Source organism: Papio anubis, chromosome 4 (genome assembly GCF_008728515.1).
Source record: "Papio anubis isolate 15944 chromosome 4, Panubis1.0, whole genome shotgun sequence".
NCBI lineage: Eukaryota > Metazoa > Chordata > Mammalia > Primates > Cercopithecidae > Papio > Papio anubis.
The window spans coordinates 1138484-1163004 of NC_044979.1; the positions used below are offsets into that span (position 1 = coordinate 1138484).

The window sequence follows — 24521 nt, forward strand, 5'->3', positions numbered from 1 at the left end:
TGGTGGGGATGGTGCTGTGGATAGTGAAGATGACGATGGTGGGGATGCTGCTGTGGATGGTGGCATTGACACTAATGGTGATGATGATACTGCTGATGACTGCCATTTGTCAAGTTCCTCCTCTGAATTGTGTGCTGAGCAAGGCACTTTTACCTATACTCTCCCTAATCCTCACAGCAGGTTTTAAAGAAAACAGAATTATTTTTCTAGTTTTGCAGGTGGTGAAAGTGAGGCTTCAAGTTTACACAGTTTACACAGAGCTGACAGGATTGGGCCAGTCTCTCAGTGAGCCTTCTTTCCTGCTGGCTTTTACATTGTGTGGGCGACTGGGTTCTACTTCTCCTCGTATGGAAATGCAGTGGGTTGAAGAATATTCCCAGTAGAATATCATGTCAGCTTGAACATTAGCAGACTTTGGCAGAAGCTCTCCAATGCTTCATACCCACAGCTGGGCTACCCCAGAGATGCTCAGCCGGATTTCTCTTACACATAGTTTGAAGAATTCATGCACAGGAATGTCCATCGCATGTACTAGAAATTGGCCCATGTCCATGCCTTTAGGCTGCTAATTTCCAGGTTTGGGCACCTATGGTCTTAAAAATTATTCCACATTGTCTTTGGAAACCTCCCATCATTGGTATGTTGAAGTGAGACTGAAAACATCTTCAAAATTGGGCATTTGAAAATGAGTCACAGAATTTTAAACTCAGAGCTGAGAGTGGAAGAAAAAGTCTAATTGGATAGTTCCTCATCAGTTGAGGTATGGATTTCCTGACTGCTTTAAAGAACATGAAGGTATAGGCCAGGCATGGTGGCTCATGCTTGTAATCCCAGCACTTTGGGAGGCCGAGGCGGGAGGATCACTTGAGGTCAGGAGTTAGAGACCAGCTTGACCGACATGGTAAAACCCCGTCTCTACTAAAAATGCAAAAAAATTAGCTGGGCATGGTGATGTGTTCCTTAATCCCAGCTGCTCAGGAGGATGAGGCAGGAGAATCACTTGAACCCAGGAGGTAGAGGTTGCAGTGAGCTGAGATCGCGTCATTGCACTCCAGCATGGGCGACAGAGTGAGACTCCATCTCAAAAAAACAAACAAACAAAATAACAAACAATGAAGGTATAATAAGGTAAAGTAAATAATAGTAATAATAGTAGTAGTCATAGCCATTAACCCTCCTGTGCCAGATACTATTATTATTATCCTTGTTTTACAGATGACTTAAATAAAGTGCTGAAGCACTAAGGTCGTAGCATTGGTGGTAGTTTAAACCCAGGCAGCTCCAGAGCCAGTTCCCTTTCCTTGGGGACCTCAAACCACAAAACAGCTAGTCAGCGGGAGAATACTTTTCTTCACTGCCCTTGTTCCCAACTCTCAGGTTCTCTTGGTTATGGGATGGTCACTACCTTGGTGAGGAACACTGCAGCGTCTGCAATCATCTATTGAGTCGCCGGAGTGGCTTGCGAAAACCGATGTTTGCTGTTATTTCTACAGGCTCTGTTGTTTGTGCTAACTACTGAAATATTCTTTTTCCTCTTCACCTTAATTTGATTCAGAACATAAACCAAAAATAGATTGTTTATCCAAGTCTACTGCACAGATAACACTCTGCTGTGATTGTGTAATGCACTGAACCTAGTCAGTCCTGCACCTGGAGCCTCCAACTCAACTTTAATTAAAGGCCTTTGGAGTGGAAGCTCCAGGTGACTGCATTCATAGCAATGAGGGGAGAGCCGCTTGCAGACACATAACAAGGGGTTTGGACGCAGATCCCCAGCCCCCAGCACGGTGGCTGACCAGGTGTTCAGAGACAGCCTGTGCAAGAGGGAGTGCAGGCTGAGCTGGAGATTGACACTTTCACCCAATTTGTGGGAAATTGCTGGAGGGGCTGTTTGTTGTGGTGGCATTCACTGTCTCTCACTCGCTCGCCCTCGCTCTTTCTCATGCTCTTGCTCTCTCACATATTCTCTTTCTTAAGGGAAGAATAGTTGATTTCAGCTAGTCCTTGGACACAATTAAACAATTTGGATGATAGCTAAAGTCCCATCACTTTAGAAATAATAATTAAAATATCTTAGAGATAATGGCTGGGTGCAGTGGCTCATGACTGTAATCCCAGCACTTTGGGAGGCTGAGGCAGGCCCCTCACTTGAGGTCAGGAGTTCGAGACCAGTCTGGCCAACATGGCAAAACCCCATCTCTACTAAAAATACAAAAATTAGCTGGGCACAGTGCCACATGCCTACAATCCCAGCTACTCGGGCGGCTGAAGCAGGAGAACCATTTGAACCCCGGAGGTGGAGGTTGCCGTGGGCTGAGATGTGCCCCTGCATTCCAGCCCGGGCAACAGTGAGAGACTCCATCTCAAAAGAAAAAAAAAATGTTAGAGATAATGTCCGATTTCCTTTTTTGACAGAAGAAAATTGAGTCTCTAGGGGTCAAGTGATTTACCCAAGTTCATATATGAGAACTGATAGAACCTGATTCAAACTGGCCGGGCGCAGTGGCTCACGCCTGTAATCCCAGCGCTTTGGGAGGCTGAGGCAGGTGGATCACTTGAGGCTAGGCGTTTGAGACCAGCCTGGCCAACATGGTGAGACCCCATTTCTACTAAAACATACACACACGCAAAAGTAGCCAGGTATAGTGTTGTGTTCCTGTGGTCCCAGCTACCTGGGAGGCAGAGGCATATGAGAATTGCATGAACTCAGGAGGCAGAGGTTGCAGTGGGCTGAGATTGTACCACTTCACTCCAGCCTGGGTGAAAGAGGGAGACTCTGTCTCAAAAAACAAAAAACAAAACAAAACAAAAAAAACACCATAAAAAAACAAACAAAAAAACCCAACCTGTATCAACCCATTTCCCAACTCCCAGGTTGCTATTCAAAAATCTAACCCAGAGAATGAACCCAAATATTTTCAGAAATAGCCAGACTCAGGAGTCGGATCCCCTTACCTTACTGCCAGTGATGGCTGCACACCCGTAGCTAGATGCTGAGGTGTCCACCTCCACTGACACGACATTGATCATGTGCCCCAAGGAGGTGCAGCTAGAAAATATGAATGGATGGGATTTAAACTGTGTTGTCCACACACCCATGCGTGGCCCCACGGAGCTCGGTGTGTGTGTCCAGGACTCGAAAGTCTCTCAGCTGGAAATTATTCATACTCAGCTTGTCCATGACATTTTGATGAAGCCCAAGTCCGAGGTAGAATATGGGAACTTTTCACGTTTTTACAGCTGCCCTAGAGGTGAGGATAACTGGGCCTTGGTTTGTCTAGTGACACAAAGTGTGACGTGGACATGTCCTCTTGGGGAGTTTTACTAAATGAGTGAGGAGAAAATATAGACAGAAATCCCATGAAAGACTGTTAGCCAGGGCATTGATTAGTAAATGATGTGATAGGTAATTATCGAACAAGACACGCTGGCATCTTCCCAGCTGCAGAACATTGCAGTTACAAGATCAGGCAGCAAACATGTTTCAAGTCATCAGTAAAGAAGTTGGAATGAAGGCCTCCAGACAAGGCACTTGAGGCCTCTGCTGAGGGTTGCTGAAAGAGAGATTCAGGTATTGGGGAGCAGCTTTTCGGGGTTAAAGTAAAGACCAGTGCAGGCATAAAATATGAACAGACATTTCTTCAGAGAAGAGGTAGGAGTGGTCAATAAGGGCATGCCAAGAGGCAGCATCATTAGCCACCAGGGAGGCGCTGCCGAGCCTCACGAATGTGCCTGGGAGCGGCTCCTCTCATTGCTGTGAAAGCAGTAACCCCGAGCTGCCGTGCAAAGGACCATTAGTTAAAGCTGAGTTGGAGGCTCCAGGTGCAGGACATACTAGGCTTAGCGCATTATGCAAATGACACAGCGCGGTATTGCTTTCCAACCGCTAGGATGACCATAATAAAAACAGAAGGACAGTAGAAAGTGTTAGCAAGGATGCAGAGGAACTGGGATCTGCATCCATTACTGGTGAGCTTTTTCGTGGTGCTGCTGTGCTGGAAAACAGCTTGGGAGTTCCTCTATCAGTTAAATGTCGAGTTACCACGTAACATCCTCAAATAAACCCAAGAGAATTGAAAACACATTTATACAAAGACTCATAAACGAATACTCAGAGCAGCACTATTCAAAATAGCCAAAAGGTGGAAAAAAGCAAATGTCCATGAACTGATTGATGAATTTTTAAAATGTGGGATATACATGCAGTGGGATAGTACTCGCCTTAAAGAGGAAGGACGTTGAGGCCCATGCCCCGGCATCGGCATGGGTGCACCTGAGGACATTACGCTGAGGGAAGCGAGCCAGACACAGATGCCACACGTGGTGTGATTCCATTTACACGAAATGTCCAGAGGAGACTCGTCCGTAGAGACTGAAAGTGAATGAGCAGTGTCGGGGTGGGAGGGAGGAACGGGGACGCTGCAAAGTCTCTTTTCAGGTGATGCGGATGTTCTGGACTTAGTAATGATGTTTCACAACTCTGTGAATACACTAAAAACTGCTGATGTGACTGAATTATCTCCATGAAGCTGTCATTAAAAATAACGCAGGAACAAATATGAAATAGGGACCTGAGTTGGTCAGAGTGAAAATGAGAGTCCTGTTTTGGCTTTACATTTCAGAGATGTCCAGGGCTGTGTAGGACCTTGAAACCTGAGACCAAAGGGCATCTTGGTACCCCCAGGGCTGTTTAGGACCTTGAAAACTGAGACTGAAGGGCATCTTGGTGCCCCCGGCTAACGATGGAAATGCGACTCTTGCTCTGTTTTGCTCTCCTGCCCCTCCAGGGTGACGACCGCTTCTCCAAGAGCATCCTGACCTATGTGGCCCACACGTCTGCGCTGACCTACCCTCCCGGGCCCCAGGCCCAGCTCCCCGAGGACCTCCTGCCGCGGACCCTCAGCCAGCTCCAGCCGGACGAGCTCAGCCCTAAGGTGGACAGCAGTGTGGAGAGACACCATCTGATGGCAGCCCTCGGTGCCTATGCTGCCCAGAGGCCCCCAGCTCCCCCTGGGAAGGGCAGCCTGGAGCCGCAGTACCTTCTGCGCGCCCCGTCCAGAATGCCTAGGCCCTTGTTGTCGCCAGCCGTCCCCCAGAAGTGGCCTTCACCTCTGGGAGATCCTGAAGACCCCCCCAGCACAGGGGAAGGTGAGCCAGCCTGCGTGGTGTTTCTTGTTTGCTGACTGTCCTCTGTCCGGCCCCTCCTAGTGACAGACGCACTACATTCTTCCCACACAGGGGTCTGCACACCGCACTCCCCCTGAGGACGTGCAGCAGGAGTAGGGCACGATGTGGGGAAGGGTCCCTTCGGCCCTCATACCCTCTCTGTGCTGGGAAGGAGTATGTGGTCATTTCAAGACCTGGGAATGCAGTGGTCGGCGAGAGGCAGGAGGTGATCCTGAGGGTGGGACAGAGAAGGCGCTGCTGAGGGTGTGAGGATAGTGAACACAGCAGCCAGTGGGAGGGCGAGGTGATCCTGAGGGTGTGAGGACAGTGAAGGCGGCGGCCGGGGGAGGAGGAGATGATCCTGAGGGTCTGGGGACAGTGTGTGTTCCCTTCTTACTTCTCGTTCATCCCTTCCCCAGATTTTACGATTTCACAATTTTACTGCTGAAGCTGATGGATGGGGCGGGGAACATGGCTTGCAGGATGGGTCTGGCCCACAGCTTTTGTCGTCCTGTTATGGAAAATTGAATATGTTAAGTCCAGTGTCCTTTGTCGCTGAACTCACCCCTCCTGTGGTCCAGCATGTGGCCCCGGCCCATATTTATGGCAGTGTGCCGCGTCTTCCGAAGCCCCATCTGGATTTCGTGCTGCTCACCGTGGGCTGGGTGAACAGTGTCGGCCTCGAGATGACCGCTGTGCCAAGACCGTGGCTTCCGGTGTCGCTACCTGAGTTAACCCACGTCAGGGCGGGCCCGGGGAGAAGGGCGTTTGCGGGTTCCTGTGGCTCTGTGATATGGAGAAGGTTCTGACCCATTTATTTCCCAACACCTTTTTCCCAAGACCATCCTGCAGTGGATTGTGATAAAATATGACTTCCCCTTTGGAGATAACAAACACTAAAATCAAGTAGATAACGGTTTTCACAAACATTGCCTGAGCGTCGAGTTATGTGAGCGCTCCATGCTCCTTAAGTGAAGGCTGAATGGGAGCCACTGAGAGCGAGCATCAGCTTCTCTGCTGTCTGCAGCCGGAGGCTCTCCTGCCCTCGCTCTTTGTTGGTTCGTGCAGCCGTTATGGCAGATTTTAAATAGAAGGAATGTGAAGTTGCAATTAGAGGGAAGGACGTGTGACCATTACCAGTGCTTTCTCCTTGTTCCTGTCTTGGAGGAGAAGGACGGCGGAGGAGGCCAATGCCGCACTTGAGTGAGCGCTGCTGGAGCATTCATGGTGCTGTTTGCCACGGGAGCTGCCCGCCTGGAGTGGCCACTTTCCCTCCAGCACCTCTCCCTCTGGGGGGCTACGTCTCCTCTGTTCTAAGTCATGCTCTATTCCAAGAAACCCCTTTTCTTGATGTTCCTCCCTCCTGCGCTCTCTGTATACTAGACACCGAGGGTCTTCACTGCCTCCTGCGCTTTCGTGGGTACTGGACGCTATCAGGGGGTCTTCACTGCCTCCTGTGGGTATTAGACACCATCAGGGGTCTTCACCGCCTCCTGTGCACTCGTGGGTATTAGACACCATCAGGGGTCTTCACCGCCTCCTGTGCACTCATGGGTACTGGACGCTATCAGGGGGTCTTCACTTGTAACCTTGGGTCCCGTGTAGCTGCCGAGCTTCCCGTTCTCCTCCAGCTCAGTGTGGCCTCAGCCCTTGGCCACACGGCTGAGGTCACCTTCAGCTTCTCGTCTCAGCCGTCCGTGGCCCTCCCTGGTGCCGGCTGCCCCTCCACCTGCAATTCTTCCGCCTCTGTGCTCCTTCTAGTGGGGTCACGTTGGGTCGTCCTCTTGCTTCTCTAACGTCCCTTCTCTCTATCCTATCCCATCTCCCACAGCTTAAAAAACCCCATTCACCTCTGTCCTCATTACTGGGAACAGAAAGCAGTAAACATCCTCACCCCCATCAAAGGGAGGGAAACCCAGCTGGAGAGCCCGGTGTGGGTGAGCGCGCAGAGAGAATAGGGCGTGCTGCGGCTGTGCGCGCCCTTCCTACGCGCGCTCCTGCTCTGCGAGCATTTCCTATGCATCCAGGGAGCTTCGCCTCTCTGCCTTGGCACCTTCTCCTTCCTCCCACACCCCAGGGTATGGATCTTCGGAAAAAGCGTCCTGAACGTGCTCTCTCCACTCTCCCGTGATCCCTCCGATTTACACAATGTGCCTGGCATTCTTCCTGAGCTACCCTGCAATGCTGGTGATCTTCTGATTGGTGATCACTGTCTTCCTAATCGCACTGTGTGCTTTACAAAAGCATCATGTAAAATGGCAAATATGAAATATGCAGAGAAAATTGAGAACCCCATACAGGCATCACCTATGAAATACACAGAGAATATTGAGAACCCCGTAAAGGCATCACCTGTCTGCCACAGATGGTGACTCTCAGGCTTTCCTGATACTCCTCTGCACCCACTACAGCCCCCTCCTCTGCCCTGGGATGATTCGAAAGCAAATCCAGACATGGAATGATGTCTCAAGATGAGAGGCCCTAGCTAGTTAGACATTCTCAACACACAAAGAGCAACTGCACCCAAGCAGGAAGAGAGGACCCTGCGATGATGCCGGGGAGCAGAAAACTTCTTTACAGGTCAGAGAGCAGGGCCACCCTCCTGCCGCACGGTCGGGTCCAACATGAGACCCTGGCTGTTCAGTCTTCAGAGAGTGAGAGGGAAGACCCATGCGTACCTGCTCCCAAAGAAGCAGTCAGTCAGCGAGGCTGCAGGCTGCACACATATGACAAAAGTTCACCTGGTAAAAGCTTTAAAAAGAGACCCTCTTTCGTCTCTTACTCATAATTCACATCTGGTCTGCTTCCAAAGAGCTTTAAAGCAGGTTCAATCGAAGGCCCATCTAAGGTGGGGTGACGGGGAGGACAGCAGGTGACGTGCAGTGGCCGGTGAAGGAATTTGGGGCTCATCCAGTTCAGCATCTCCAGTTTCCCCGCTTGACACCTGACAGTCATGGACCTCGTTGCTGTCTCCATAGTTTGCCTTTTCCTGAATGTTCTGCGGTTGGAACCGTACAATCTGTGGCCTTTTCACAGTCACATGCCTTCAAGATTCCCCCGTCTTTTCATGGCTCATTTCTCTTTAGTGCTGGATAATACTGTATTATGACATTATAATCCATAACATCCCATTGTATAGATGGGCCACAATTTATTCGCCTGCTGAGGAACAGCTTGGGTGCTTCCATGTTTTGGCGGATTATTCATGAAGCTGCCTGCCATCAGCACCCTCACGCAGGTTTTTGTGTGGGTGTCAGTCTTCAGCTTCTACTGGTGAGTACCAAGGAGTGTAATCACTGGATCACATAGTAAGAGAACGTTTGGTTTTGGAGGCAGCCACCAAACTGTCTTCCCCAGTGGCTGTGGCATTCTGCGTTCTGCGTGTCACCAGCAGTGAACGAGCTGCTGTTGCTCCACATCCTCGCCTGCATTGGGTGTTGTCAGTGCTCTGGGTTCTGGCTGTTCTGAGAGGTGTGTGGTGGTGTCTCGTCGTCATTTGCATTCACATTTCCCTGATGATGGAGGAAGCAGAGCATCTCCACATGCTTGTTTTCCTCTGTGTGTCTTCTTTGGTGAGGTGTCTGTGGTGGTGTCTGGGCCATGTTTTAGTTAGGCTGTTTGTTTCCTTATTGTTGAGTTTGTAAAAGTTCTTGAGTATGTTAGATATTGGTCCTTTATCAGATATCAGATACATCTTCTGTAAACGTTTTCTCCCGGTCTGTGGCTTGTCTTTTCATTCTCCTGACAGCGTCTTTTGCAGAGCATTAGTTTTTATTTTAATGAAGTCCGACTTACCAATTATTTTATTCATGGATTTTGCCTTTGGTGTTGGATTTTAAAAAGTCATCACCAAACCCAAGGCCATCTAGAGTTTCTCCTCTCTTACCTTTAAGGAGTTTTATGGTTTTTCATTTTATAATGAGTTCTGTGATCCATTCTGAGTTAGTTGTGAAGGGTGTAAGGTCTGCATCTGGAATTGTTTCTGTGCATGTGTACGTCCAGTTGTCCAGCACCATTTGTTAAGAGGCGATCCTTTCTCCATAGCATCAACTTTGCTTCCTTTCAAAGCTGGGCTGACCTCATGTCTGTGGACCCACGTCTGCGCTCTCTGTTCTGTTTCATTGATCTGTTTGTCTGTGTCACCAACCCCACCCTGCCTGGATTCCTGTGGAGTTGGAGGGAGTCATAACGATGGGTGGAGTGCGTCCTAACAATGGGTGGTGTTGTCCTCCACCTTTGTTCTTCTTCAGTATTGTGTTGGCTGTTCTGGGTCACTCGCCTCTCCATGTAAACTTTAGAATAAATTTGCTTGTATCCAAAAAATGACTTGCTGGGATTTTGACTGCAATTTCATTAAATTCATAGATCAAGTTGGAGGACTGACATGCTGACAATATTGAGTCTTTGGGAGCCAGTCGTAATCCTGAAAGATACAGTCCTGAATGCCATAATTCTGAATGTTAAGATCCTGAAATATCAAAATCCCTAAGGTCCCTAAAAGCCCGAAAATCACAGTCTCAAAATATCAAAATCCCAAAAATGTAATTCTAGAAAAAATTGTTTAAAAGACATTTATTTACATTTTTAAAAGGGAATTTATTTGCAAAACATATAAAATCATGACAAAACACTTCATAGGCCATTTTGCACAATAAAATAAGCGATAATAACATTCGTATTTTTGCAGGCACGAGCCCTCAGATATCTTGACGACAGTTGCGTGGGCATAGCAGTTATGAGCAGATGAACCGTGTTCATGAAGACATAGGTCAGGAAGAGAGATGTATAAAAGCGACACTCTGCTTGGTAATTGTGTGCACCCAGCTGTATAACTGCAGGCGTCTGAAATACCCTGATGAACAGCCTAAGTCTTTTGACGAGATCAGTCAAAAACCCTGATGGGTCACCGCTGCATAAACAGTCGAAGAGCTGAGATCTCAAGAAATTGTATCTTTCACAAATGAAGATGTATGAAAAGGACATTCTTCATTTGTTGAGGAAGTTGCAGTGTTTTTACGATGAGAACCAGAGAAGCTGATGGTGTAACTCTCAGTCTGAGGACCCAGGGATGGCTGGTGTGAGTCCTGGAGTCCGAAAGCCGGCAAACCTGGGGCTCTGATGTCTGGGGCAGCAGAAGGAAAGTCTGCCCTAGTGCTCAGAGGGAGCCTAATTCACCCTCTGTGTTTGTTCTCTCTGGGCCCCAGCTGTTTGGATGGTGCCTGTCCACCAACACTGAGGCAGACCTTTCCCCAGCCCACTCAGACTCCACCCTATCTCCCTGGAGACACCTCCCAGAAACACCCAAAATGAAGCTTTACTGGATTTCTAGGTGTTCCTTAACCCAGTCAAGTTGACACTTAAAACTAAGTCCACAGTTTCAACTCCTTATCAACTTAGCACACAACTCCTTAAATTATGCTTAATTTCCAAATAAAGACAATAACAAGGTAATAGCTCCACCCAGCAGGATGCAGCTCTTCTGTGATTATCATTTAGGGGATTTTAAACATTAGCAACATTAGACTTTTGGGATTTAGACTCTGTTTAGAGATTTTGATATTCAGAAATTTGGGGATTTCACTATTTGGAATTATGGCAGTTGGGACGGTTTCTTTTGAGATTATGATCCAAACCTGTGTCTTGCTAGCCGTGAGCATACGATATTTATACACTGTTTCTCCATTTCTTTACTTCTGCTTTCTTTCATCAGTCCTGTATTTTTTTTTCAAGTAGATACAGTACTTGTGTAATGCCATTCTTTCAGCTCAAGACTCTGATGACAGTGAAAGCATTTTGAAAATCACTTTGGGACATGCATCAGACGCCGTTTTCTAAATGAACCAATAACAAATAATGTGTGGGGTGTCCACTGTTGTAATCCTTGCTCATTGATCAAACACCAGCCACACTGAACAGGAAACAACACCGGTAACCAACCTGTTAGAATGCTTTCTTTCATCATCTTGGTTCTGCGCCCTCCAGAGCCTGAATGGGAATTACAAGACCCTAATTCGCATCATGACGGCTGACTTTTGGTTCTGAATTTCACATTGCAGCCTCTTCCCAACAAAGCTGGTATTTCTTCTATTCAGGCATCTTATTATACTCTCACTTGTATGGCCAAGGTAATTACGGGTCTCCACCCAGCCAGCCGCTGTTCTATGGTGGGGCCCGTGGCGTTCATTTGGGAAGGCACCGGGAAATCCCACGCAGTTGAACTTCTGTTTCTGTCGCGCCGCCATGCGTAATCCTCTTCCAGCCATGCAGCCAGAATAGTGCCTGAGTTCACTCATTCATTCAGTGTTTCAGGGGAATTCCAGCCACTTTCTTGATTCTCCACGCTCACTTCATCTATTCAGAAAGCTCTTGTGAAGTCCTGGCTACCGGAGCTGGATTCTCCACGTTCACTCATTCATTCAGAAAGTTTTGTGAAGTCCTGGCCAATCACTGGAGCTTCTGATTCTCCACGTTCACTCATTCATTCAGAAAGCTCTTGTGAAGTCCCGGCCAATCACTCGGGCTCCTGATTCTCCTGAGTTCACTCATTCATTCAGAAAGCTCTTGTGAAGTCCCGGCCAATCACTGGAGCTTCTGATTCTCCCGCATTCACTCATTCATTCGGAAAGCACTTGCGAAGTCCTGGCCAATCACACGGGCTCCCGGTCCTCTCCCCTCATCCAAGATAAGCGTGTTCTGGTCCTCTTCTCCTTTGAGCCTCCCGTGAGCCTGAGGTCCTGCGTTGGCCGGTGTGGTGCCCACTTCCCTGTCGTGTTGGTGGTGGGAATCCCAGACTGAAAACCCTCACCGAGAAGGGCGTGTGCCCCGCAGCCCAGTCTCAGGAGGGCACTGAACCAAAGCGTTGACTTTTCACGGTGACAGCAGTAGACGATAATACAGAAAACACGAGGCCAATGCTTCCGTCACTCTGGAGAAAATATGCCCACACTTTTGGGGTCATTTTCACTTGAAAGGAAGCACCTGCTGCCTTTTCATTTTTGAAGAAATTCATTCATATTTGAATGCAGGCCAGTGCTGCTTGGTATTCTAAACCCAAGCATGCCTCTTGGCTTAAAAAAAAATTAGAAGAGAATTGGCCACCTAATCACTGGCACACAGAGGTGCCTCTCACAGGCTGCTCCAGGAGGAAGCCACTGATAAATTCTTAATCTCAGATCCATGCCCCTGGCTGGAGTTCACGAGCACCCTCCAAAGCAGGAGGAGAAGGCACCTATGTTATCAAAGCGCCTTTCATCCCAGCGAAACAGTCCCGTGCTCAGTGTGCACTGCCTGAGGCTTTTCTTCCTGTACATCAGCACACCGTGGAGGCAGCAGCAGTGCCGTCTCTCCCAGGGGTGCTGGTGGGGGAGGGGTCACGCTGTGGCTTATATAGCCGGAGTAGGGATCCTCTCACTGCCCCTGGAGGACACACCCACTGCTCAGCAGCCCTGACGCGGATGCACCCAGTGCGGGGTGGCAGCGGCCGTGTGTGGCTGGCAGCCCCGGACCCGCGTGTGGCTGGCAGCCCCGGACCCGCGTGTGGCTGGCAGCCCTGGACCTGCACTGCTCAGCCCCGCCCAGCTCATGTCGTCTTCCAGCGGGAGGCAGCTCCCCCGTTTCTGCATCAGTGCAGAGTCACTGCCTTCAGATTTGGGAGAAGTGAGAGAGTCATCAACTCTGCCCCCATGTGAGAAGTGGTCTCTTCCACGGTGTTCGGCTGATGCCCTTACGGACTCTGCTTAAACGCCTATGAGGTCACTGCTTTCCTGCCAGGCCCGTGCTGCTGTGAGCCAGCTGCAGCTGCATCTGCTGGAAGGAGTTTTACTTTGAGAATTGGGTTGAAATTTGCGTCTGTCTAACTGGGAATTGTTAGGGCACCTAATGGCACTTCACTGACACTGCCCCCCTGAGGTTTTCCTCCCACCACCCTCCGCCGTGGCTCTACGGGGAGGCCTTCCAGAGCCACATGGAACAGGGGTACTCTCCGCTGTGTAAGCACAATGGGGAGGCCTTCCAGAGCCACATGGAACAGGGGTGCTCTCTGCTGTGTAAGCATCCTCCACGTATGATGTCATCCTTCCTGTCACTTTTCCAAATCTCCCCAGTTCCAACCTGAACGCTGTTGGTTGATGGAGACCACTGATTACATGGTGACGCTTCCCCTCTGAGGGCACAGAGCAGGTGCAGGGAAGGCGCTGGGCGAGCCTTTCCCCTTCCTGCAGGCGAGTGTGTCACAGGCTGGAACTGGGGGCTCAAGGCCCCGGGACGTTCTGCGCAGCAGTTGGTTCGCTTCGGGTCTGATCTTGCCGAGCATCTGACTGTAGCTGTGTGTTCACCTGCCCTCTCCGCCGGCATTTCTAGAACTTTTCAAGATAACTGTTCCCATTAAGAGAGCATTTCTATAGATGTCAGCTTAGCTCATTTAGCAAATGTGGGCAGCTCCAAAGTTCCAACCCTGAAACATCTGTGAAACGTTTTCTCTTCTGGTCTTACCTGCCATCCAGTCCATGGCGGGCTGCGTTACCTGTCATCTGTCAGTTCACATTCTGAGTGTGCAAACTGACACTAACGTGAACCTAAAGGAAGCATTCTTTAGAAAGCCATTTGACTGCCAATCCCCACACCCCACTGAAGTCACGTCATTAATGCCAGAGCTAATTTGATACATTTTTTTCTTCTTTGCCTCACTATTGCATTCAATAGAGAAAGCGTTAGACTGGGTGAATGCAGAGCCCTGTGAGTGTGACAGTGCAGGAGAAGCTTCCTCCCAGGCTGCAGTGTGGGCACTTTTCTTTAGTGAGGGAGAGATGCACGCCACTAAGCTGTGATGCTGTTACACCCTCAAATTGGAAGGAGCATACATTTTACTACATCTGTGTTGTTTCCAGTGAAAACAGACAGCATGCTGGCCTATGATTATGTCAGTTTCTCCCTGTGGAAGCCCAGATAAGGAGAGAATGCAATAATGAGCTCCTACTGAATTTACCTGAATCCTCTGCAAATACCCAAGTTTTGGACTCCAGCAATTAAATGGGCTGTATGTCCTCTAAACCAAAGGAGCACAGTCCATTCCCCATGATGGTGGGTGATGGTGATGATGATGGTGTTGATGATGGTAATGATAGTGTTGATGGTGATGATGGTGATGATGGCAATGATGATGATGGCGTTGATGATGGTGATGGTAATGCTGGTGATGGTAGTGATGATAATGGTGTTGATAGTGTTGATGGTGATGGTGATGACATTGGTGATGGTGATGGTGTTGATAGTGTTGATGGCTGATGGTGATAATGGTGGTGGTGATGATGGCATTGGTGATGATGGTGTTGATAGTATTGATGGTGATGGTGAGGATGGTGGTGATGATGATGGTGTTGATGATGGTAATGATAGTTGATGGTGATGATGATGATGGCATTGGTGATGATGATGGTGTTGATAAAGTTGACGGCGACGGCGATAACGGTGGCAGGATGATGGCACTGGTGATGATGGTGCTGATAGTACTGATGGTGATGCATGATGATGGCGATGGTGATTGCGCTGATAGTGCTGATTTATGACAATGGCACTGGTGACGGTGACGACGACGGCGTTGGTATGCTGATTGCGATGGTGATTGGCGACATCAGGATGGTGATGATAGTGTTGATGGTGATAGTGATGATGATGGTGATGATAGTGTTGATAGTGATGGTAATGATGGCAATGGTGATGATGGCGTTGGTGATGGTGATGATAGTGTTGATGGTGATGGTGATGATGACATTGGTGACGGTGAGGATAGTGTTGATGGTGATAGTGATGATGATGATGGTGATGATAGTGTTGATGGTGATGGTGATGATGGTGATGGTGATAGCAATGATGATGGTGATGATGGTGTTGGTGATGGTGATGATAGTGTTGATGGTGATGGTGATGATGACATTGGTGACGGTGAGGATAGTGTTGATGGTGATAGTGATGATGATGATGGTGATGATAGTGTTGATGGTGATGGCAATGATGATGGTGTTAATGGTGATGATAGTGTTGATGGTGATGGTATTGATGGTGATGGTGATGGTGATGATGGTGATGGTGATAGCAATGATGATGGTGATGATGGTGTTGGTGATGGTGGTGCTGCTGATGGTGATGGTGGGTGTTCAGATGTGTACCTTCATGTATACGTGGTTGTAAAGGCACTTAGAAGCAAAAGCTGTTGTGCATGATTCCCACTGCCTTTGTGAAAACAATGTTGTGGTGAGGTTATCTGCAGGCTTTGCTGATTCTTTAAAGCTTGTACCATTTTGTTTGGAAGACCTTAGGATGACATGTAATTTCAGTAGGCCGGGCTGTGGCAGTTGAGCATGCAGAGTCATGTGAGCTGATGTCTTACTCCAGGCTTTACACATTTAATATCCTGACATTTTGTGTAATTGCCTTATGAGAGCCTACTTGGAGCACTGAAAGCTACTTAAAATGTCATTATAAACTGGCCAGATTGCAGAATTATGTGGTGTGGTTGATGGAACACAATGTTTTACTTTGATATTCTTGTTATCTGTGCTCTGTGCTGCAGCCCTTCTTCAACCCACCAGGGCTCACTGGACACTGCAAAACATTCTTCTTCATTTCTCTTCATCTTCAGATGGCGGGTAGTGGATGCTTCTGAGCTGACTCAGCATGTCCATACAATGCTATGTGTGTGGTTTGTAGAGGTTACAGGGAGAGGATTCCTAGTACACGTTAACTGTTCTCCCATAAGCTTCCCAGCGACTTAGAATCTTCTCTTGTATACTTATGATTTTTTAAAAGTTATTTTTCATTAATGATAACCTAAAAAGTTTCTTTTTCAGATGAGGGGAAGTAATTTTTGGAATTGGACTTTATTATTCCATTTTGAATGTGGATATTTCTTATTATGGTGATTCTAAGAGGCCCACTGAAAATGCCTCCTGTTCGCTGGTCTTTACCATAAAGAACATGAGGTTTCATTTCAGGGCAGTTGTATTTCTGCTCTCCCATTCATTTAACAAGACTCGAACCAAAGGGAGTCAAGGGAAAAGGGATGCGTAGCAGCCATAAGAGAGAGTTTCTCTGAGTCGTTAAATGTTATAGCGATGTTAGAAGAAGGGACACAACTTCCTGTCACTGAATACTGAGCATTAGCAGGTAGTAGACAACACACTTACTGTATTTCATTTTCTCAGCAACCCATTCGAATGGGAGTTATTGACTCAGTTTCACACAGAGGAATCCTGAGGCTGGAAGAGGCTGGACAGGGTTCCCTGAATCCCAACCATGGTGAATGGTGGGGTAGAGCTTGAGCCGGATTTGGCTAACTCCAGAGAACGCCTGTGTCTCTGCCTTTTCTGGAAGGCTGTGGATCTTTTCTGGAAGGCTGTGGATCTCTTAGGGTTTCTGCCCTGACATGTGCGTTATGCTGCCTTTTCTGGAAGGCTGTGGATCTTTTCTGGAAGGCTGTGGATCTTTTCTGGAAGGCTATGGATCTTTTCTGGAAGGCTGTGGATCTCTTAAGGTTTCTGCCCTGACATGCCCTGCCTGTGGCCAGCAGGACTCTTATCCCACCTGGACTGGCACAAGACCAAACATGGCGGTGTAGGTGCCTGTCGGGCTCCTGAGGGCCTCCCAGCCCAGCCCGGACTCCACACCTGGAACGAACCGTCCCATGGCTCTACAGCGTGGCTGTGGGGCCACCATCCATTTAGGTCCCTTTCTTTCTGTCCCCCCGTGTCCAGTCTGTTGGCAGACCCTGCTCCACCTGCCTTCCTAGCACACCTGGGATGCTCCCTCCTCCCCACCAGCCGGCTCCTCCCTGTACCCCCCACCTACCACCCCTCATCAGATCTGACCAGACCTGGCCTCCTGCCTCTGACCTTGTCTCAGGCCTGCAGAGTGGTTCTTGTAAATTTGTCAATCAGATGATATCCCACTGCTCAGAGCACACCACGGGCTTCTCAGCTCTCTCAGTAAAAATCAAAGCTCTTTGCCTGGTCTGTGAGACCCTGCATATCTGTGGCACCCCCCACCCACCACTCCTCTCCCTCCGTGTCCTGTTGAAATGGGAGAAGTTCCCTTGTCTCCCTCACAGGGTGTGCGATGGAGGTGTGGCTCACTTCTTCAATGCCCCGCTGCTCAAACCTCTAGGGGAGCAGACAGACAGACAGTCTGTGGGCTCAGACCCTACGGCAGTCTAGGGGTGAATGTTTACAGCTCCTAAAGCCCCAGTGGGCGTGTGTTACACACCTTTAATTTTGCCGTCTATAGGTGGCTTGTGTTAGTCAGCTCAGTCAGACCCTTGTCTTATCACAAGGACAGAGGGCTTTCTGTATGCTGGGTTCTTGCCTTGGTGTACTGGAAGAATCAGATCATACGTGGGCTTGGAGAATAAGTGTATGGTTGTATTGAGTAGAAGTAGCTGTCAGCAGATGGGGGAGCCATAAAGGAGATGATTTTCCCCTGGAGTCCGGGTGCTCAGTGGCCTGGGCTCTCCTCAGACTGGCCCTGGCCACACTCTGCATCGTTCCGCTGCTCGATGACCTGCTGCTGTCTGTCGGTGTGCTCTTGTCCCACCAGTCGATGGCCTGCCGCTGTCTGTCCGTCTGCTCTTCTGCCAACGTGCTCCTCTTGACATCCAGCCGCTTGTGTGCCTGCTATAGGGTCTTGGGGCTTTTTATAGGCACCGGATGGGGGTGTGGCAGGGGCCAGGGTGGTCTTGGGAAATGCAGCATTTGGTGGTGAAGGCAGGAGTGCCTGTCCTCACCTAGGTCCGTGGGGCTGGAGCCCCAGCCAGGGACCTGCCCTCCTCAAACCAGCACCTCCCTTCCCACTTCTGTATCATTTAAAGGGAACAGCTCTCCCGTTCCCAGTGCTCCCATATCACTGTGAACTCTCCACGTGGGGGCTGCATTCTGGACACTCTGGCCTCCTGTCTGTTCTTCCAGCCGAACATTCCAGGCAGTTTCTCTCCATGGCGTCAGTGCCTACGGCTACTCCCGCCTGAAGACAGCTTCCCAGGCCCCGCCAGGCCCACGCTCACCTCCCTCAGGCCTCTGCCGAAACTTCACCTTCTCAGTGAGCTTTCCCTGGCAGTGCCGTATGAAGGAGCAGTCCTCTAGCCCCCAGTCCTTCTTATTTCTTCTTATTTCTTATTTCTCCACAGCATCGATCGCCACCAGACATTCTGTGCATTCATGGTTTTATTGTTTCTTTCCCATCTATTCTAACATAGATGGAAGTCACACAAAAGAAAGGACTTTGCTCATAGATTTATCTCTGCACCTTCAAAGGTGGCTGGTGCAAAGGAGATGTGCAGTAAATGTTTGTGGCAGGAAGGAAGGAAAGAAGGCAGCCAGCAAGGGAGGGAGGAAGGACAGGGAGAAGGGAGGAAGCATAGGGAGAAGGAAGAAAGGACGGGAAAGGAAACAAAAGGGAAGAGGGTGGAGGTAGTATTTCACCTCCCGAAGCTCTCTCATCTGTCCCTGAAGGGGAGGGCGTGGCTCATACCACCCACCACCACCCCACCCCAGGCAGAGTAGAGAGACTACCTGGAGTAGGACGTGGGGTGAGGAGCAGAAAGGTGGGCGGTGTGGGCAGGCAGAGGCAGGAATAGACAGGCTGGTGGTGTGGGCAGGAAGGACAGGAGCGGAAAAGCGGGTGGTGTGGGCAGGCAGGGGCAGGGCAGTGACAGGCCCTGGCCTCCTGCATAGGAGGCAGCATGAGGTGCTGAGAGGAACAAACATTGCTGTAAGCAGGGTGGGATGCACAGAATAATATTTCCCTGCTTCTCGGTGTTGTGTGGGGACCATTTGCTGCGAACCGGCGGGATAATTCCACCAGCACGTTGGGTTGGAAGAACAGAAAGGAGGCCAGAGTGGCTGAGGTGCGACCATGATGGGAGAGTTCACAGGACACGGAGGGAGAGGCGTGCTGGGTCGGGGTGCTGCAGATACGCAGCGTCCCACAGACCAGGAAAGAGGAAAACTTTGCAGGGCTCCGTGATCACCCACGTTCTTCACTCTGCATGATGGATCTCACCTCAGTAGCCCCTCTAGGTTATGTTCACAAGGATGGAATTAGAGGGGCTGGAGATGACACTGAGATCTTAAGGAGAAATGGCCTTTCCCCGTAGATGCTCCTTGACCTTCTAGAAATGCCCACTGGTTTCTGGGCTCCAGGAGCTGGTGAAGTCTGGGACTCACCTGGGTTAGCTTTGCAGTGAAGGTCAGTGCAGGGGACACGGGAAGGTCCGCCTGCTGCGTCAGTTCCAGATCAGGGCGGCAGAGCTGCCACTTTTCGAGCTGCTGAGGGTGGACATCTCAGCCCTGCATGTCGAGGTTGGAGATTGGGGGACACTCTCGGTGAGCCCAGGTGCTCGAAAATGGAAAGTGCTCGTCAGCTGAATGTCCTGGTTACGTTCGCCTTTACCAGAAACACAGCCTGGATTCAAGACGTGTTTAAAAATCTCTCATGAATACATTGATCTATTTTTCTGCCTTGGCCAGTGCTCCTGAAGTCTGAAGGTGGGTCTCACACACACTGCCCCGCTTGAGGCAACAGGGGCTGCAGGGAACAGCGTTGTTGCCGGCCAAGCTCCAGCGCTCGGCAGAGCACCCATGGCCGCCTCCGCCCCACGGCCTCTTCCCTCAGATGACTGTGTGTTCTTATCATTCGTGCCCTCGGTGCCGCACTACACCACCTAAACCTGGTGTGTCTGTCATGAGGCTTAGCAAGCAGCAAAGAGTTGTTTTGCTTACTTTCTATTCTTATTTTTCATATATTTTATTTCTTTTATATTTAAAATATATTCTTGCCACTTTTTTTTGGTTCAGCATAACTTAGATCCCCAAAATTATAAGGTAATTTTTTTGTGTTTTCAAGAGACATCACTTGGGTTTATCTTTTTTTCTTTTTTTTGAGATGGACTCTTGCTCTGTCGCTCAGGCTGGAGTGCAGTGGCACGATCTCAGCTCCCTGCAACCTCCACCTCCCATGTTCAAGCGATTCTCCTGCCTTAGCCTCCCGAGTAGCTGGGACTACAGGCGTGCGCCACCACGCCTGGCTCATTTTTATATTTTTAGTAGACGGGGTTTCCACCATGTTGACCAGGCTGGTCTCGAACTCCTGACCTCAGGTGATCCTCCCACATCGGCCCTGCAAAGTGCTGGGATTACAGGCATGAGCCACTGTGCTCCGGCCGGGTTTATCTTTTTAAAAATCAGTGAGTTAATTGGATTGCCTTTGTTAGAGATTAAAAATAAGAAGGGTATTTTTTAACCTCTTGATAAAAGGTAACATCTTATACATTTTATGTTTTAAGAGTTTATAATGAAAAGACACTGGTTAGATTTAAGTTTATGTCAATGTAGTTGTTAATTTCCAGGGGTAAAATATAGGCAGTAATGTACACATTGATGACATCGCTTTATAAAAGTTTGGGGGTTTTTTGGTTGGAACTTGCGTTCCATGTACTGTAATTGGTGCCAGCTTGGAGAGCAGACGCTCGTGCACTTGAGGGGAAGACACATGGCGTGAGATGGGGTGTCGTTCAGTCTCTTCACAGGGTCTTCACGGTGCATTTTCCCTGTGAACTGTTCGCTCGTTGTATCCATTGGTCAAGTCTTTCTGGCCTCCAAAACATTTTAGTGTGTCTGTGTTGGTGTGAGAACAATATTGTAGTCCTCAAGAAAACGAAGCTTTGAATTTTCTGTTGTTTCTCAGAATAATGTTTGTTTCCAGGCTTTGATGACAATAAATGCCCAATACAGGTTGGTGCAATCAGTGGGCAGTTTAGTGGGGGGAGGGACGGATGGAGACTGGGCTTTGACTTTAATGAGAGGTTCATATTTTTTTGAATGTAGGTTAATATTTTGGTTAATATTGTGGCAGAAAATAGTTTCAAAAATGCATAATCTTGAATTCGATCTTGAGCAAGTTGGAAGGAACCTGTCAGCTCGTGTCACTGAGCATCTAAGGGGCTCTCTGACTGCGTTCTTTGCTTCTCACCTAAGGATCACAATGAGCTGTGGCAAGAGCTTCTCACGGAGAACCAAGTATTTGTTTTTAGAATGGATGGGAAAGGGCAAAGAGAGTGGAAAACTTAAATGATTTCTCATCATCGCCTTGTTTCATGATAATAGTTATAATTTATTAAACACTTACAGTATGCTGGGCACATGCCTCACTTGTCACCATTTTACAGATGGGTAAACCGAGGCATGAAGAAATTAGCGAGCTTGCCCAAAACCACAGACCACAAGCGCTGGGGCCAAGACTCAGGGAACGTGGTCAGCCTTTCTTCATGGGAGTCCAGCCTGGCAACTCCCAGGGCAGAGCAGCACAAGGATGGATGATCGGATTGACGGGAACTTTAACTATGTCTGTGGAAACCAAGGTCCTAGCTGCAGTGATGGAAAAAGAAATGTGAGCTAACACCCTACAGATTCTAGAATCATCAGGCCTGAGAAAGCATGCAGGTGGCTGCAGTCACAGCAGAGGAGCCCGTGGTGGGTCAGCGCTGACAGCTCCACACCAAGCCTGGCTGCATCTGGCCGGGGTGCCCTGGCTTTCCCGCCGGGCTCGATGGCCTTTCTGCTCACGTTGCCATTTCTTCCTCCCTTCCTGGTCCACCACAGAGCCTCAGTTTCTCAAGGGTGGACCCCTGCCAGTTCCACAGACTCTGTTCCCAGCTCTCTCTGTCAATACAAGCAGGCTGTTCGTATGGTTGAGCGTGCTGCTCACTGCACCAGGCTGTACCGGGCACGGCTGCCCCTTCTCACCGTGATGTGAGGGAGGCCTTGCCCAGCCGTGGCATTCTGGAAACGTGGCTTGCTGTGGAATTTCCCCTTCAGAGCAGGCGCTTGGCCTCCGTGTGGGTTTGAGAGGGGAATGAGCATCATTTTGCAAAGTTCAGGGTGTGTCAACACGCCTCTTTCTTTGTGTTAAGCAGGACTCATCCGTGTCGACAGTGACGGTGTTTGCTGTTAGAAACACAGACTGCAGCCTCTTCCCTTCGAGGTGGTGGGAGAAGCACCAGCCTGCCCCGCAGGGAAAGGGCGAGCGCCCCGCCCCGGGACGCGTGGTGATGTCTGCTTGCTTGCTTGCTTTTCTTTTTTTTTCAGTCTTGTTCTGTCACCCGGGCTGAGTGCAGTGGCACAATCTCGGCTCACTGCAACCTCCACCTCCCAGGTTCAAGCGATTCTCCTGGCTTAGTCTCCTGAGTAGCTGGGATTACAGGCACCTGACACCAAGCCCAGCTAATTTTTGGTATTTTTAGTAGAGATGGGGTTTTACTATACTGCCCAGACTGGTCTCCAACTCCTGGGCTCAAGCAATTCCCCCGCCTCGGCCTCCCAAAGTGCTGGGATTACAGGTGTGAGCCACTGTGTCTGGCTGATGTCAGCTTTCTCTTTGTTTTGTCATTTTCCTGTTAGCAACACTGTAGCCACTCTGAACTGAATACCCCAGCCTGTGCACATCATTTTGTAAATCTTGGGGGGCTCAGAAAAGTTGATGTGCGGATCAGTATGGCAAAACATGATTCATTTTCACTGGAAATCCCAAATTCGAAAACATTTAACCTTCTTTGTTGAGAAGTCATGTAATTTTTATTGTTTCACCGTTTGTCAAAATATCACAACTAGCTTTTCAGCCCTCTTAGGAGACACAGGGCCTTGCAGAAGAATGGTTAATGGAACTCTGTTCCAAACTTGCCCCCGCACGGACCACGTCACCTTCTCTGGAGCTGCAGTGGGGTCGTCCAGACAGGCGGTGACCCAGGGCTGCTGCCCGGGGGAGCTCTGGCTGCGGTGGGGGGGGGGGGGGGGGGCCGCCCGGGGGGGGGGGGGCTGGGGGGGGGGGGGGGGGGGGACGGTGACGGCTCTGCAGGGCTCCGGCTGTGGCGGGGATGGTGGCCACTCTGCTGCCTGGGAGTTCAGGAAGGCGGGGTCTGCCTACAGACGAGTGTCTACAGACACAGGTGGAGGCTCCCAGGCCTTGCGGTGCCGGCTGTGCCAAGCTAGTGTGTGGAGAGTCCTTTTCTCTTTTTTGGGAGGGCAGAAGGGATCTTTGGACTTGGAAGTGAATTTTTCTACCACACTTGGAGGCCGCACCACTTCCTGCAAATTGTGACATCGGAAATAATGGACTTTGCCCCAGACGAGGCCTCTGGTGAGGTCGTTACTGTGGGGCCTCCTGCCCCGCTTACCTGACGAGGAGGCCGCTGGGCAGCCGAGCCTGTGTTCACTGGTTCGTGTCCACAGGAAGGACCTTTCCTCAGCAACCTCCACTCACTGCTCACCTCCCTGTCTCCTTCCCTCCGATGAAATTCCATCACAGGGACTGGCGCCTGCTGTTAGCCGTGGCTGGGCTGACTCTGACACACATCGCGGCCAGTGCTAGGCGTGTGTGGGGACGTCCCTCACCTCCTAAGCACGGAGGACGCTGACTGGGGGGACAGCCATGCCCGATGCCAAGGGCCCTTCAGGTCTCCTTCAGCTGTGCCGGCTCCTGCCGCGGGCTCTGGTGCCTCCTGCCAGTTCTCTGGGGCTGTTAGGAATTCGTGGGCAGACACTGGGTTTTCTGGGCTCCGCCTGGTGCAGCCCAGGACCCTGCAGAACGTGGGCTCTTGCCTGTGGCCGCCGACTTTTCCAGACACAGCTCTTCCTCCCCATCCCCGCACTTCCTTATTTCCATTTTCTTTGGGATAAGTGAGCCCTTTGTTGCCAGCGTTGGACCTGTGGACATGGACGAGCGAGATAAGACTGCCGCGATGGTAATCGCTGGGAAAGAAAAGGATCTGGGGTGGGAGGAGACTGCAGTGAATGAAAATGGAAAGGTTGCTCTGGGCTCGTGGCTCAGTGGCTCAGTTGCGAGGCTGAGATGGCTCTTCTGATTCTGAAAGCTACAATGAGCAGCACATTTTCAAAGCAGTACCGAGGGCTGTGATACGCACACACCTTTAATTCTGGAGCACATCTTTTATCTTCTCTGGGAAACAGCATGAGCCTGTTGGCGTGGAAGGAGCCAGGGCACGGGTGCTGTTGACCTGGGACTGTCCAGCCCTTCAGCCCTTTGTCACCTGCAGACAGGAGTGGCGGTGAAGACGGGCTTTGCCGCGGTTTTATGCATGCTTTTGTTTGTGAGAAAGTGAGATGTATTTTCCTGAGTTTGTTGCTGGAAGTTTTCTTTGAAGGCAGCGTTCCGTCAGTGAACGCATGGTGAGGGCTGATGTGTGGGGGTTGGTGGGCCCTGGGGGTGCGGAGAAGGGAGGCTGGCCCTCCCCTCCAAGGCTCGAGGTTAATGAAAAAACAAAAGAGTAAGCGGCCCCCATGCCAATCCCTTCTGTT

The 24521-nt window shown here is 49.9% G+C and overlaps 1 protein-coding gene across 3 annotated transcripts in view; it reads left to right on the forward strand.

Annotated features, from left to right (window-relative positions):
- LOC101026166 (protein tyrosine phosphatase receptor type N2) overlaps positions 1 to 24521 on the forward strand; it is a 973501-nt gene that overhangs the window by 388019 nt on the left and 560961 nt on the right. For all 3 annotated transcript variants that reach the window (XM_021935384.2, XM_021935383.2, XM_021935385.2), the window contains one exon: positions 4788 to 5148. In XM_021935384.2, coding sequence (XP_021791076.2) covers positions 4788 to 5148 — 361 coding nt within the window. The remainder of the gene's footprint in view (positions 1 to 4787; positions 5149 to 24521) is intronic.